This window comes from Marmota marmota, unplaced genomic scaffold, assembly GCF_001458135.2.
Source record: "Marmota marmota marmota unplaced genomic scaffold, marMar, whole genome shotgun sequence".
In the NCBI taxonomy this organism is placed as follows: Eukaryota; Metazoa; Chordata; class Mammalia; order Rodentia; family Sciuridae; genus Marmota; species Marmota marmota.
This window is the reverse complement of record NW_026000249.1, coordinates 12,953,538-12,970,975: the sequence shown is the minus strand read 5'-3', so window position 1 is coordinate 12,970,975 and position 17,438 is coordinate 12,953,538. Positions and strand designations below refer to the sequence as shown.

The following is a 17,438-nucleotide window of genomic DNA, read 5'->3' as shown; positions in this document are numbered from 1 at the left end:
TCCACCACTTCTCATGGATGATATGACCTAGTTATGTGTTCCTGGGTGGTGGCCAGGCAGACTGGGTGTGGCCTATTTTTAAACCTTTCAGTTTAAGTGTGTTTGGTGAATTGGCCCCTATGGTGGCTAATGCAGGGACGGAGTACCTACAGGAAGCCCTCCCACAGGTATAAAGCCTTCTCCAGCAATGACAGTGGCATGAAGTAAATCCAAATCTTTCAGTGAGTGGTATGAAGTAAATCTAAATCTTTCAGGAAATACAAAATCTTTTCACTATTGATTTGATTTTTTTATAGAATCAACTGTTTGGCTGAATCTGCATAATGGAGATTAATGGAGCTTTATTTACTGCTCTTTGTGCCTAAGTTACTTTCTACAGCAGGGCCCTCAGGGAGCCCTAGTAATCCTTCAGTTTACTGAGAAATGGGTCACTTTGCATTATGATATTTAATGGTCAGTGACTGCAAGTCCGGCTGAGAATTTGGGATCTCATTGTCCTCCTCAGCCCTCTTTGATTTCCTCGAGCCCTTCAAAAAAATGGCTTGATACCCCTCAAGAAAATAATGACACTTAATGTTTGTATTCAGCCAAATACTGAAAAAACACTTTGAGGAGTTTCTCTATTACTTTTCAAACTGCATTAAAGCTTTCACTTTTGTTTTACAAGCCAGGAAATGTGAAGAATTCACCTGGAAATAAGTAGAAAACTCCATGTTCTGCCCATTTTAATCAGGTAAAGAACAAGAAATTTCTGGTTATTTTTGGCATTGTTCAGGCCAGCTGAAATGATTTCTTTTTAATTAATTTAATATATTATAGCAATTTTCACCTTATGTGGAAAACATAGGGCTTATTTTTTCCATCTTTAATTTCTGAGCTTAGGTGCCATGACTTAACTTCATTTTTTCCTGAGGAGCACCTGGGTTTTTTGTTTGTTTGTTTGTTTGTTTGTTTGTTTGTTTTAGGACAATCTAGAACCACAGAGTTGGGATTTATCTATGAATCTATTGCCTGCCTGCCTTTCTTTCTTTCTTTCTTTTTTTTTTTTTTGGCTTGGGATTGAACCTAGGGATGCTTTACCACTGAGGTAGATTCCCAATCCTTTTTTTAGTTTTTATTTTGAGACAGAGTCTGGCTAAGTTGCTGAGATAGCCTTGAACTTGCAATCCTCCTGCTCTAGCCTCTTAAGTCACTGAGATTGTAGGCATGTGCCACAGTGCCCAACTACAAATCCATTTCAAACAGTCAAAAAATGCCCATATTTTTTTTAGTTTATTTTTTCAAACAGCCCTTTCTTATAATAAGCATACTTGGATTCACCTAATACTAATTCAGTAAACATTTATTAAGTACATTACTATTGTAGGGAAGCTCAAGATTATGTAGCAATATTAAGTGACATAGGAAGTTCTTTATTCTTTCTTTATTATTAGGCATAATCATTTTCTTTGAAGATTAAATAATCTGAGGCTAGATAAACTTAAGGTTTATCAGATGAAGGCAGAAAATAAGTGTGATTTTTTATCTTAAGTCCCTATTTTCATTTTTTAATCAATATTTACTTATCAAACACCTGCTAAGTACAAAAACACTATTTATATTATTACTTTGTGTATATATTAAAAAATTTTACAATAGCTCTTATGATATCCTGATAGTTTGATTATATTGAATTTGTAAACAACCTAGAAAATAGTTTAATTATGGTATATTCATAAAGAGGAATATTATTCTGTTTCAAAAATGTATGTGTTTGCATGGGAGTATATGTACAATTATTATTCAGTGGAGAAAAGAAAATGGTAATATGTTACATTGTTAGACCATGATACATAAAAAATTTAAGTGTGCATCTTTCAGGTAGTAGGATTATTTTTATATTCTTTACAGCTTTTCTGTATTTTTAATATTTTCTGCAATGAATATGAATTTCTTTTTATAATGAGAAATTTTTTTTGTGTGTGTGTGTCTATGTGTGCATGCACATGCGCACACATGTGTGGTTCTGGGGTTTGATCCCCAGGCCTCTACCACTGAGCTATATCTCCAGCCCATATAATCAGAAAATTTCTTAAACTTTTGTATTATATTTATTGAAAATTATGGTTACTATTTAAAATTCATGAGAATGATGAATTTTAGGTTTTTTTTCTTCAAGCTATTTCCATATTTGTAGAGAGCCAGAAAGTCATATAAACTTAAAATTTGAGGGAGTACTGACCCAACCTAAGCCTCAAGCAGAATTCCTTATAACCCTGTGTGTTCTCCCTTTTACACCTCTACTGATAGGAAACACCAGACAGCACAGCTGTCTTTGGACAGTTCTAATGTTTAGGAAGCTATTTCTTTTACTAAGTGAAGTCTCCTCTGACTCCTATGCAATGGTACTAATCCTGCTTTGGGTCATAGAAAACAAATCCAGTTCCTCTTTCAATTTATATATAGCAGGAAATTAAAGCATGTATCTTTCAGGTAGTGGGATGAATTTTAAGTTTTTTGGGGTTTTTTGTAACTTTCTGTATTTTTAAAATTTTCTGCAAATAGTATGCGTTTTCTTTTATAATCTAATCAGATTTTTTTCCTTTGGGATCAAACCCACAGTTTACACTTGCTAGGCAAATGCTGTACCACTGAGCTGCATCCCCAGTCCCACATAAATATTTTCAAAGCTTTTCTTATCTTTATTCCTTTCCAAGAGGTAATTTTGGTTCATAATTTTAGTATCATTTTGTACTTTTTAGTTTATATATAATATATGTGTATGTGTGTATGTACGCATGTTTATATAAATACATATATATGCATACATGCATGCTTTTGTTTTTTTTGACAAAATGAGATCATAATCATAATTGTATTATGACAAGTAAAGAAATTAACAGTAATTCCTGAGTACCATCTAATACCTAATCAGTGTACAAATTTCCATGATTGTCTCATTAATAAATTTTTGTTTTGGTAGTGGGAATTTTGAATCTAGGGGTACTCTACCACTGAGCTACATCCCCAGCCCTTTTTTATATTTTATTTTGTGACATGGTCTTGCTGAGTTGCTGAGGCTAGCCTCAAACTTGCTGTCTTCCTTCTTTAGCTTCCCAGATCACTGGGATTACAGGCATATGCCACTGCACCTGACTCATTAATAACATTTTTGTAGTTTGTTTGAACCAGGATTCAAAAAAGGTCTGCCCCTTGTGCTTGACTTAAGTCTCTTTTTTAGTTGGTACTGATATTACCCATTAACTTTCTTTTTAAATTCTTTTTAGATATACATGACAGTAGGGTGCATTTTGACATATTCTACATACATGGAGTATAACTTTTAAATTGTGATGGTTTTCTCTGCCTCATTAATCCTTTACCATTTTTTTCATTGAAAACCTGGTTTATTTGTCCTTTAGAATTTACCATGTTCTGGCTGTGATTGAATACATCCATTTACTGTCACTCCATTGTTTCTTGGCTCATTTCTTTTCTTTATTGTTTAGTTATCAATGGACCTTTATTTTATTTATTTATATGCGGTGCTGATAATCGAACCCAGTGCCTCACACATGTTAGGCACAACTCTACCACTGAGCCCCAGCCCCAGCCCCTTGGTTCTTTTCTTCTATTTCCCATAAATAGATAATTAGATCCAAAGACTTAACCATATTAGGTTCCATTTTTTGGTAAGAATACTTCATAGATGGTAGTATGTTTAGCTATGTTGAATGAATGAATGACCCTACTTTTTTTTACTTAATATATTATGTACATAGTTTATTGTCATAGTTATAGATCCATCTCATTCCTTCTTTTTTTCTTTTTTGTTTTTATTTTTCTCTTTGGTAATGGGGTTTGAATGCATACCACTGAGCCCACTTTTTAAAAAAATTAATATCCTCCCTCCCTTTTTTTTTTTTAAATTTTGAGACAGGGTCTAAGTTGCCGAGGCTGGCTTTGAACTTGCAATCCTCCTGCCTCAGCCTCCTGAATGGCTGGGATTACAGGTGTGTGGCACTGTACCTGGCCTCATTCCCTTTTTATTTATTTAATGATTTCCTAGTCTGGATTACTATTGTGGTCTGCTTAATCCTTGTTAATATAGGTTGTTTCCAGTTTTTAGAGTTTAACAATGTAGTAAATGTATCAAATTCTTAGAGAAGCCAAAAACAGATTAATAAATTGACATAGAAAAGATGTTAGTGGTCTATATGTTTAACTTACAATTTTGGGGGTTTGTATTAAATGATCAAGTGAATATTCACTGGCCTCTAAAATATTGGTTTTGAGGATGTAGTGCAGTGGTAGAGTGCTTGCCTAGCATGTGTATGGTTCAATTCCCAGAATTTCAAAAACAATAAAATATTTATAAATCTCCAGTTACTTCTTTGTATTCATTACATACAAGGAAAAAAACAATCTGGAGAAGACTCAGTTTGGCTTTGACATGTCTTTGAAATCACATGTTTCATTCTGAAAGACAATGATGAGGTGATATGAGGAGAGGTATATATCTAACTGAGGATAATATTCTCTCCTCCAGCAGATACATGGAAATGTAGTTGTTTGATCTTTAGAGGGAGAGAGAGGTATGGTGTGTGCTGTGCCATTTAGGCCTCTACTTCATATTCATCCATTTGTCTGTTTAATTATGCATAGAGACACAGCCAGTTGAGAATCTGAGTGTTCATTTGTGAAATGAGAATAATTACGGTTTTCTCTGGCTCGTGATCCTTAAGGTCATGTAATAATAACATAATATTTTATGTGGTTTCATAATTTCAAAATATTAAATTTTAGAGTCATTTTTTTCTGGCACAGTTTGCTTATGTTTTTCTTTTTTTTTTTCTTTTAGTTGTAGGTAAACAGTGGAAACTCCAGACAGTAAATCAGTATTTCTACAGAAAAATGGCAGAGAAGTCAGTATTGAATATAGTAAACTGGCCTTCTTCTTCAGGAAAATCTATAGTAGGCCTTTTCATTATCTTGGGTAATGCCATACTACAAGTGGACTAAGCTGAAATCCTTTTACCTGGAGATAATGTACAAGCCTTAGAACTCTTATTCTCATGTCACTATTTATGTACATAATTAAAATCCAAATTAAAAAAAAGGTGTCCTGCTTTCTTTACCGATATCATTGATAGTTTAAGCATATCTTGTATTCACATATATGCATAGTTAGTGTGCGTGGTGCATGTTTCTGTGTGTATGCATGTTGTTTGCTAAAGACAACATTAACTCTTCTTTGGACAGTAGCAGATAGCAGTCTGCAGAGTTTGATTCCCCAAACCCAAAGGAGGGCCGAGGAGAGGGACTCTAGGTAAGAGACAGTGCTTTAAAAATCAACACAAGGAAATGCTGGGGAGTGATATTGGCCAAATTATATTGTTATATTGTATGGATGTATGAATATGTAACAACAGATCCCATCAATATATGCAACTACAAAACACCAATAAAAAATGTGGAAGAAGAAAAAACCAACACAAGGAACAATAAGTAACACAGTATGCCTGTACTAATTAGAAGACATAACAGAAGAAAACTGTAATAGTAACCCTTGTTGTGACTGTCATCTCCCAGTTTATACAGATCTTCCAGATCTTGAATGGAAGTGAAATTCATAATGAAGTAGTATATGTGCTCTGCCAGTGGATGAATGGGGATGTGGCTATGTGTATCAGCTCTTTGTATAGCTTGTGTCCTCCCACTTTGTGGCCCTTGAATGCACCACAGATGGATTTCTCTGTTCCTAGAGCAAGGATCAGCAGGAGTCTCTTTTTTTGAGTTGTCAACTAGCCAGGAAGGATGGCAAGGGCAATATGAGAGAATTTAAAATTTCCAAATTTTAGACTGTTTTGGAAACTGTAAGCCTTTGATGCTTGTCTTCAGTATAATTCCTAATTGTTGATCTTCCAGAATCGATAATGGTTGGGAAGATAGCCATGCACAAATAGAAATGCATGTATTAGTATTAAATACTTTTAATAGAACCAAAATGGCAGGAACACAGCTGGTATTGTTACTGAATTCAATGAGCTAAAGCAAAGCTGTACATGGGATAATCCTAGTCACCCAGAAATCTTACTTTTTTGTGTTACTGGACAAATCATACAAATATATTAAAGCTGTGCCTAAATTATAAATATGCTTTCTCCATTTGTCTTAGGGTTCTGTCACTCTGCAAAGTGGAAATTCCATGAGTTTCTTCATTGAGGTTGCTTGATCTATAGAATATTAAGAAGAAATGGCCTATACCTCAGCATGCTCTGGAGATGATTAATCAATAGGTATTTGAGTGCCTCCTTAATATACAATATTACTTCTCATTGCTAATCCTTCAGTCACTATTGAAATGTTTTTTTGAAACCTCTTAACTCCTCCATTTGGTGGTGGGGTTAGGTATCACCAAGCTCTACTATTGTTTGATCTGTGTTTAGTACAGCAGAGGAATTATCTACCAACACAGATAGCTTAGTTACCCTTTGAACTATTTTTGATTTATGGATGGTGGCCCAAAGATCTTTTCCTGGTTGTTTGTATTCAAGTGCAGCTTTCTTTTTATATTTAATACTTTCCATGCCTCCTATGTATATTAAACTATAGGGAATATAAAATATGCATATTTGGGGTTGGGAATGGTGGTGCACGCCTGTAATCCTAGTGGCTTGGGAGGCTAAGGCAGAAGGATTGTGAGTTCAAAGCCAGCCTCAACAACTTAGCAAGGCCCTAAGCAATTTAATGAGACCCTGTCTCTAAATAAAATATACAAAAAGGGCTGGGGATATGGTTCAATGGTTAAGTACCCCTGGGTTCAATCCCCAGTACCAAAACAAAAAACAAATGCATATTTGGAGGCTAAGGATGTAGCTCCGTGGGGGAGCATAGACAGCATGCACAAGGCCCTGAGTTCAATGGCCTGAGTAGTGGCCCATATAATGCACCAAAAAAATAAGTACTTAAGTCCCTAAAGTGTTTCTCCAATTCTTTATACTTTCAAAGTGCCATTTTCTCTCTCTCCTCTCTTGCCTTATTCCTGAATTCGGTACATTTGTACTTTATTTGTTTGGGGTGCTAGGGAATGGGCCAAGGTGTGCTTTACACTGGGCTACATCTCCAGCCCTTTTCATTTTTTATTTTTAATTTTTTTTTAATTTTTGGTGCCAGGGATTGAACCCAGGGGCACAACAACTGAGCCACATCCCCAGCCCTTTTTTAAATTTTTATTTAGAGACAGGGCCTCACTAAGTTGCCTAGGCCAGCTTTGAAGTTGCAATCCTTCTGCTTCAGCTTTCTGAGCTACTGGGATTACAGGAATGTGCCACCATGCCCATCCCTTTTTATTTTTTTTTCAGCCAGGATATCACTGTATTCCTGAGGCTGGCCTCCTGAGTTGCTGGGACTACATGCATGGGTTATCATGCCCAGTTTTATTCTTTTTTTAAGCATTTTTTAAATTTTGGACACAATAACCTTTATATTATTTTTATATGATGCTGAGGATCGNTGTTTGACCTCTAGTAAGTCCTATTTTTAACACCTGTATATGCAAAACACACATTTCACCTATGCTTTGGATTTTCTTTGGGGTATTTACATAATTGATTTATTCATTAGGGTTAGGTGCTCTGCATTATGTGGGCCACTACTGGGCTGGGTACCAGCATTGCACTTGGAACAAAAGCTGCTGACCCACAGGCCTAGACACCTCTACCCTAAACTCTGGGTGGTACTGTCAGTCAGCTCAACTGGCTCTGGGTTCTGCTATGTACTACTGCTTAGCTTTTGTCTCAAGGTGTGATAAAGGTGGTAAGATTGGTGAAGGCATTCTTTAGTATTCCTAATCCTTTCTTTCCTCTGGCTGAAGCAGAGGAAAATCTTGATGTTGTTTGTTTGTTTGGTATCAGGTATCGATCCCAGGGGCGCTTAACCACTGAGCTACAGTCCCAGCCGCCAGCTTTATTCTTGTTATTCTTTTTCTGTCCCAAGATACTTCTATCTACTGTTATACTTCTTATTCCATCTTTTATGGTCATATCTCCTTATAATAAAAACCATGACTCTCCATCTACTTTATCTGCAACATAATCAACATAGTTCTGTAGTTCTATTTGAAGAACTTCAGGGACTCTGGAGGGAATGTTATCTACCTTACAAATTGACTTAAACTCCTCTGAAGAGATAAATGTGGTTTGGTTTGTTCTGTGATGACAGATTCCCAAGAAAGAGTGCTTTGTAAAAAATCAAGATTGGTTCAGGGGCGGCGGTGCATGCCTATAATCCCAGAGGCTTGGGAGGCCGAGTCAGGAGGATTGCAAGTTCAAAGCCAGCTTTAGCAATTTAGCAAGGCCCTAAGCAACTTGGTGAGATCATGTTTCAAAATAAAAGATAAAAATGGCTGGGAATGTAGCTCAGTGGTTAAGCGCCCCTGGGATCGATACCTGATACCAAACAAACAAACAACATCAAGATTTTCCTCTGCTTCAGCCAGAGGAAAGAAAGGATTAGGAATACTAAAGAATGCCTTCACCAATCTTACCACCTTTATCACACCTTGAGACAAAAGCTAAGCAGTAGTACATAGCAGAACCCAGAGCCAGTTGAGCTGACTGACAGTACCACCCAGAGTTTAGGGTAGAGGTGTCTAGGCCTGTGGGTCAGCAGCTTTTGTTCCAAGTGCAATGCTGGTACCCAGCCCAGTAGTGGCCCACATAATGCAGAGCACCTAACCCTAATGAATAAATCAATTATGTAAATACCCCAAAGAAAATCCAAAGCATAGGTGAAATGTGTGTTTTGCATATACAGGTGTTAAAAATAGGACTTACTAGAGGTCAAACAGGAAGTCAATGAATGTTAAAATTAGGCCATGTAGTGAGTATTGCTGATTTTTATGAGTGTGAAACTATAATTTAGAATCCTTGACTTCTGAGAAAATAGATGGGACTTTTGTTGTCATTGTCATGTTTAATGAATGCACCTTGCACTTATCGTTTGTGAAAAGCTAAATATTTAGAGAACACTTTTCTTTGTGGCCAGCAGTATTCATTCCTATTGTATAAACTGACTAATAAACCATGAGTATGAAAGTTATCAATTTTTAGTTCACCAAGTCTAATGCAAAAACAATTTTGAGGGGATCAGCATTATATTTGTGGAACTAAATTCTCTTTCAAGCTTAATTTTCATTAAAGGCAAATATTTGAAATAATGATTTTGTTCACCGTGGGTTGAAAGAAACTTGGTTAAGGTATTGGTTTTCACTCTGTAAACCTCCTGTCTAATATCCTTCTATTCATGTTTCAGATCAGTAATTAGCCAGCACACAGGAGTAAAGGTACAATCAGGTCAAACTCCAGATGTGACTGAAGTTCAGTCTTATTTATGTTTATGAAATTATGGCCAAGGAAATTTCTGGATGAAAGAAAAGTTTGTTTTTATAAGCAAGCATTTCACTTCACATTTTGTTCCTTTGACATACTGAATAAATCACCTATGTCTCATATTTAGGGGCTTTTATTTTCTTAATCAAGTGTAGTGCTTTGCTGCTGAACTCTGAAAGACAAAAGAATAGCCAAGGGAGTGACTCTTCTCCCTGGCTACCTCAAACTGAAATAACCTTAATCAAAGTCCTTATAGGACTGGTGGAGTAGCTCAGTGGTAGAGTGCTTGCCTAGCAAATATGAGGCTCTTGATTCCATCCCCAGAATCTTAAGAAAGAAGGAAAAAGGAAAAAAAAAAACAACCTTGTAAATCTCCCCCTCCAATGCTGCCCTATTGATGGCATTGTAGAAGACAGAAGAAAAGGTAAAAGGCAAAGATAGAAAAAAAGCTAGGTGCAGTGATGCTCACCTATAATCCCAGGGACTCAGCAGGCTGAGGCAGGAGGAATGCAAATTCAAGGCCAGCCTCAGAAACTTATCGAGGCTCTAAGCAATTTGGGGAGATCTTGACTCAAAATTAAAAAATAAAAATAAAAAAAAATTAAAAAGCTGGATGTGTGGCACACATCTATAATCCCAGTGGCTCAGGAGGCTGAGGCAGGAGGATGACAAGTTCAAAACCAGCCTCAGCAATTTAGTGAAGCCTTAAGCAACTTTGAAGATCCTGTCTCAAAATATTAAAAAACGGGCTGGGGATGTTGCTCAGTGGTTAAATGCCCCTTGGTCCAATCCCCAGTACCAATAAATAAATAAACAAACAAATAAATAAGCAAGCAATAAATAAGCAAGCTATGGATGTAAATAAATGAATAAATAAATAGGCTGTGGGTATAGCTCAGTGGTATGCCATCCTTGGATTCAATCCCCAACACCAAATGAATGAATGAGTGAATGATGGAGAAAAATATGGAATTGAAAAACTGCTTCCCACACTCAGAAATAGTCATAGTGAATCCTTCAAATGCTTAGATGATATAATACTGAGATTTTACTAGGAGTGACCCCAAATTTGTGTATCATCAGGAGAATGATCTTAAATGTTTTGTTCACTACAGGGAAAACATCAGCTTCTAAGTATTAGCCATCTAAATTTATCTTTCATATCTCTTCTAAGTTTTGAGAAAATAGCACTCAGGTAATGGTAGTGTCTGAATTATATATACATTAGTTTCTCCTGGAACCCCAGGAAGATAAGAGGAAATGGGTTTTTAAGATGGCTTTAGCACCTGGGGGAAGGTTGATCAATGGGTATTGAGTTAGAGTTAGATAGGAGCAAGAAATTCTGGTGTGCTATTGTACAGTAGGGTGACTAGAGATAACAGGTACCATATATTTCAAAAAACTAAAAAATAGGAATTTGAATGTTTTCACTATAAAGAAATGGTGAATCAGGTCTGGGGTTGTGGCTCAGTGGTAGAGCACTTACCTAGCATGTGCGAGGCCCTGGGTTTGATTCCCAGCACCACATATAAATAAATAAAAGTCCATTGACAACTAAAAAATATTTTTTTAAATGGTGAATGTTAAAAAAGAAAAATGATAAATACTTGAGGAGATATGTTTATCCTGGCTTAAGCATTAGACACATATATCAGAATGTCACATGGTATCCCATAAATATGTACAACTTTTATGTTTTTATATATCAGTTAAAAATAAATGGGACTTGAGCTGGAATTGTAGCTCAGTGGTGGAACACTTGCCTATCACGTTCAATCCTCTGCACCACATAAAAATAAATAAAGGTATTATTTCCATCTACAACTAAAAATATTTTTTTAAATAGGGCTTGATGTATAGCTAAATATAGAACTTTATAGTTAACTATAAACTATAGCAGAGTACTTGTCTAGCATGCATGAGGCACTAGGTTTGATCCCCAGCACTGCAAAATAAATAAAAATTAAAGAAAAATGGGAATGGAGAGAGAGATGCCTTCATTATAGGAGGGGTGCCTGTGGACACATGGAACCAAAGTTTACAAAGTAAATATGAGATTCTTAATATTAACTTCTTCACTCAGTAGAGTGTTTGCTTAGCATTTAAGTTTAAATTTTAAAAGATATAATTAGCATACAAGAAAGGGATGGGGAGAGGGAGACAATAGGACTTCTGTGTTTTTGCAACAGACTTAGGAGAACAGTTTGGGGAGAGCTTGACTCAAAATTAAAAAATAAAAATAAAAAAAAAACCTCAGTGTCCATGTAACATTGATATAATAAAAAATAATGAAAAGATTTAGAAACAGTTTCTACAAAAAGCAAGGAATTTAATCTCCCCCAACTCTTGAACTTCCTGATCACTTTCTAGATTTCTAGTGGCCTCATGGATGTTTCCCCCTTGTTAGTTCACACCTCATCTCCTCCATAGACTATAATTCTGAGGCCAGGGCAAGTGTCTTCTTAGTGTTCCGGCAGTGCTGACCTGATGTAACTGGTGCATATGTTGCCAATGTGTGCTGAGTGAATTATTGACAGTTCACAATTGCATTATGATTCTGTTTCAGTCAGAGCCTTTGGAAGGTATCTGTAGGTATTTGATTTGTTTGATTGCCACAAAGGTCAGGTTTTATGTCCCTTTATTTCTGACTTCAAATCTGAAAACAGGAGGTTGGCTTAGGTGCATCTTCAAAAGCCTTCTTATTCTGCAATTTCACCCCTGAAATTTATTAAGCATCTACTGAATGCATGGTCTAGATGATCTGTTAGCATGGGCAGGGTAGAGAAATACCATTCACAGTTCAGATTTGAAGACAAAAGTTAAGTGCATGAAACAATCAGAATAATTACAGGGCAGCAACATCATAATGTACAAATTAAATATCAATGATAGGTAATGGTTTCATGCATTGATCTTGTGAGAAAAAAGCACCCAAGGATGTTTGTCTAAGACCTGAATATAATATATCTAGGCAAGAGTTTTAAATTTGGGGGGCACAATAACTTTTTTTAGGTAAGGGAAATTAATCAGAGGAAACAAGCCTGGTAAAACGGGGGATGTTGACTTGGATGGATGATTTACTGAGTTAGGATTTATGTCATGCTCTTTGTATTTTTCCTTGGGAGTACCTTTTGTCCCCCGCAAGTCTAGCAAGGGTTAGCCCAGAGATGAGCTTTTGGGGCACCTTTGATATATTCCTATAATTCAATCATGAATATTCATTAATGTTATGTATATAGAAAATAATTTCTAGGGCTGGGGATGTGGCTCAAGCGGTGGCACGCTCGCCTGGCATGCATGCGGCCCAGGTTCTATCCTCAGCACTACATACAAACAAAGATGTTGTGTCCGCCGATAACTAAAAAATAAATATTAAAAAATTCTCTCTCTCTCTCTCTCTCTCTCTCTCTCTCTCTCTCTCTTTAAAAAAAAAAAGAAAATAATTTCTTGCTGGCCATGTTGGCCTGTAATCCCAGTGACTTGGGAGGCCAAGGCAGGAGGATTGCAAGTTTGAGGCCAGCCTCAGCAACTTAGCAAGACCCTAAGCGGTTTAGCGAGACCCTGTCTCTAAGTCAAATATAAAAAAGGCTGGGAATGTGACTTAGTGGTAAGCACCCCACCCCTGGGTTCATTTCCTGGAACCCAAAATAAAAAATAAAATAATCTCTTATTACTTTCATATATTGATAGGAATTGGAATGTCTGGTTAAGAATCCCATTGCTTGAGAGCCAACATGTCCTACTTTAATTAACAGGGATGTTTAACTTAGAATTAATATTGATTTGCATAATATAGTATGCCACTGTCCTTTAAAAGAAGTTATACAAGTGACAAACATGTCTTAGTAACTTACACATGCCATTGGACAATATTTGCTGAAGTGTTATACTTAAATTTTTGTTCCTAGATAAGAAAAAGTTCAGCTCTCTGAAATGATACTAAATTCAGAATATTAACAAAACTAAATTTGCATGTTTCCTTAAGTAAACCTAAAATTTGAGCTTACATGAGAGCATGGTCTCTGTGCAGAAGAGATATACTTAACACAGCAGTCTTGAGCCTGCCATCTTTAGAACAGTCTGCTGGCAGGGTTGGCCCTTAGGAAATTACTTCCCAACAGTTCCTATGCTTATAAGGCTGGGGTGCCAAACTCTGCTATATCAGGTAACATAGATTGTGCAAATGGCATGAGTTATGGCCAACACCTGATTTTATTCTGGGACATTAGGTAGTTGCTATGCAGAGGGTGACTATTGTGCCAGCCCCAGTAAAATCCTTGAGTACTGAATCTCTAATATGCTTTGCTGGGCAGAAATAGTGCACCTGTGTAGCTCCAGTTTTGCTGCTGGAGATGGGGACACATTGAATATGTCCCCTTCCAGGCCAGGAGGGAGAAAACATAGTAATCCTGTGTTTTTTTCCCTTGCTGGACCTGTCATATATCCTTTGCGACAATAAACCTAAGCCATGAGTACAAGTACATACTGGATCCTGTGAGATATTTTAGTGAATCTGGAGGATCCCCCCCCAAAACAGCCTGTTAAGATGGTATTTGTTTTATGTTGTTCCATCTTCCCCTCCACTTTACAGGAAAAACAAATAAAAGGACTATTATATTTACATTAAATATTTTCAGGTCACAAGACATTAAAAAAGTTTTTAGTCATCTTCCTCGAGCAAAAAGTAAATAGTTTATGAAAGCCACAGAAAACTCTAAGCTCTCTTGTTTAGACCAAATTAGTGATTAGGGTGTTTTGTTGTTGTTGTTTTGGGGTCCCCCCCCGATTCTCACAGTACAGTCTTTCTTCCCTCATGCTATGGCAGCAAGCTGTTTGGGCTGGTTCATAAGTAAATAGGTCATAGATTGCACTCCATTCAAAAGTGACATCTTTATGAAAGCATTTATTTGTCCTACAGAGAGCCCTGGCTCATTTCAAATATTGTTCTCAACTGAGATCAGAATGCTGAAGAGTACACATTGTACATTTTGTTTTAAACACAATAGTTCGTTTCTTTTTTTGATAGTGCCATGGTATTTCCCTGGGGAAGCACTACCAATAGGTAAGACTTGTAGAAGTCTGTGTGGGATCATATACCTAAATGACAGAACTAATAAGACTATCAGAAGACACCATAGGAGTAAATCTTGGTAAAAGTAAATTTGGACCTTGGGTTGGGCAATGGTTTCTTAGATACAACACCAAAAGCACAACAAACTAACCATGAAGAAAAAAGTCAACCCATAGAATATGTGAAAATAAATATTTGCAAGTCATATATCTGATAAGAGATTTGTATCCAGAATATATAAAGAACTTTTACAACTCAACAGTAATATATATATATATATTTGAAACTGGACAAAGGATTTAAACATTTTTCAAAAGAATTTACATAAGTGACAAACACATGAAAACATATTTACCATCATTAGTATTAGTCATCAGGAAAATAGGCATAAAAACCACAATGAAATACCCAACTGTTGACGATAATGTGGAGTAAACGGTCTGGTAGTTCCTCAAAATGTTAAGCATAGAGCTATGTGACTCAGCAGAGCCAGTCCTAGGTATATACTGATAAATGAAACCTATGTCTACACAAAAACTTACATATAAATGTCCATAACAGTATTATTCATAATAGCCAAATAGTGGAAATAATTAAAGGTCTATCATCTGGTGTATTGATAGACAAAACATTTCCATACAATGCAATATTATCCAGCCATAAAAGGAACCAAGTATTGATACATGCTACATTTGTGACACTTAAAAACATGCTAAGTGAAAGCCAGTCACAAAAGAGCACATGTTGTATGATCCCATGTATTTTAAATGTCTAGAATGGGCAAATCCATAGGGGCAAAAAGCAGATTAATAGTTGCTTAGGACTCTAGGGGTGGGAGCTTATCAATGGGAGTTCAGCCAAAGAAACTGATCAAGTAGGAGATACATGCGAGAAGTTTATTGCAAGGACTTGGCTTAGGCAATTGTGGGGCTGGCTAAGTGAGTCTGAAATAGTCAGAAGAGGCAAGTGAATTCTTAGGCTGAAGCTATAGTCCACAGGCAGAATTTTCTTCTTCAGGAAAACCTCAGTTCTGCTCTTAATGACCCTTTTCTCTGATTGAATCAGGCCCGCTTAACTGAAGTCAACTGATCATGGACTTTAATCACACCTACAAGGCAACCTTCACAATAGCACCTAGATTAGTGTTTGAACACCTGGGAACTGCAGTCAAGTTGACGCATGAACTGACCATGGGGAGTGACTTCCAGTGGGATTTCTTTTGGGGGTGATGGTTGCACAACTCTGTACTGAAAAATATTATGTTTTACACTTAATTTATATGTGTGAATTATATGGTATATGAATTATATCTTAATTAATACATTTTTAAAAGACTATGTACAGGGGCTGGGGCTGGGGCTTAGTGGTAGTGCACTTGCCTGGCATGTTTGAGGCACGGGGTTAGATTCTCAGCACCACATATATATAAATAAAATAAAGGTCGATCAACAACTAAAAAATATTTTCTTAAAAAAGACTATGAGCTGGTGGGACTGCAAATTGGTGCATTGAATATGGAAAGCAGTATGGAGATTCCTTGGAAATCTGGGAATGGAACCACCATTTGACCCAGCTATCCCTCTCCTTGGTCTTACCCAAAGGACTTAAAATCATCATACTACAGGGACACAGCTACATCAATGTTTATAGCAGCACAATTCACAATAGCTAAACTGTGGAACCAACCTAGATGCCCTTCAGTAGATAAATGGATAAAGAAAATGTGGCATATATACACAATGGAATATTACGCAGCAATACAAGAAAATAAAATCATGGCATTTGAAGATAAATGGATGGAGTTAGAGAAGATAATGCTAAGTGAAGTTAGCCAATCCCCAAAAAACAAATGCTGAATGTATTCTCTAATATAAGGAGGCTGATTCATAGTGGGGTAGGGAGTAGGAGCATGGGAGGAATAGATACACTTTAGATAGGGCAGAAGGATGGGAGAGGAAGGGAGGGGGCATGGGGTAATTAATGATGGTGGAATGTGATGGACATCATTATCCAAAACATGTATGAAGACATGAATTGGTGTGAATATACTTTATAAACAACCAGAGATATGAAAAAATGTGCTCTATATGTGTGGTAAGAATTGTAATGCATTCTGCTGTCATATATTAAGAAAAATCAATTTAAAAAAAGCTTGGAGGAAAAGGGTGAACAGTGTGAATAGTTTCCCTTTATGAACCTAGGTGCCTGAGCTAGGCAGGGCAAAGAAATCCACTGAGCAAAAGGTCAATTGCGTCTGGAAAGGAATCAACTCATTCCTTTAAGAGACTGACATTTCCCTACCATTTCCCTTACCTACACCCCTTTTAAAGTTAATCTGTGTAAAATTCTGTACTTGACATTGGAATTCCAGATAAAACATTAACACCCTTATGCAGAAGAAAAGATTTCAGGTTTCTGATTTGCACATCAAAGTGGTAATAAATAAGTTATGAAAGAAAAAAAGACTATGCGACTATGAGCATATGCTGGGCGCGATGGTGCATGACTATAATCCCAATGGCTCAGGAAGCTGAGATAGAAGGATCACAAGTTCTAGGGCAGCCTCAGTTACTTAGCGGGACCTTGTCTCAAAAAATTAAAAGTAAAAAGAAAAGGCTGGGGATGTAGCTCAGTAGTAAAGTGCTCCTGGGTTAGATCCCAGTACCAAATTAAAAAAAATTAAAAGACTGCATATTTGTAGATTCATGTTCATAGCAGAACTACTCACGATAGCCAAGAGGTGGAATTAACCCATATGTCCATCATCAGATAATTGGATGGACAACATGGTATGGCCATACAATGGAGTATTATTCAGTCTTTAAAAGAAAGGGGTATCCTTGGGGCTGGGGATGTGGCTCAAATGGTAGCGCGCTCGCCTGGCATGCGTGCGGCCCGGGTTCGATCCTCAGCACCACATACAAACAAAGATGTTGTGTCCGCCGAAAACTAAAACAAAAAAAATATTAAAATTCTCTCTCTCTCTCTCTCTCTCT

The 17,438-nt window shown here is 36.7% G+C and overlaps 1 protein-coding gene across 5 annotated transcripts in view; it reads left to right on the top strand.

Annotated features, from left to right (window-relative positions):
* The window catches only part of Apoo (apolipoprotein O), a 67,890-nt gene that overhangs the window by 49,997 nt on the left and 455 nt on the right, over window positions 1-17,438 (top strand). For 2 of the 5 annotated variants that reach the window (XR_007344791.1, XM_015488090.2), the window contains 2 exons: window positions 668-733; window positions 4,841-6,134. Coding sequence is in view for 3 of the 5 variants with exons in the window: in XM_015488090.2 (XP_015343576.1) it covers window positions 668-703 (36 nt within the window). In the remaining 2 variants the exon portion in view is untranslated. Of the gene's footprint in view, window positions 1-667; window positions 734-4,840; window positions 6,135-17,438 lie in introns of those variants that run through there. The other 3 variants (XM_015488091.2, XM_015488089.2, XM_048796500.1) reach the window with 2 other exon arrangements.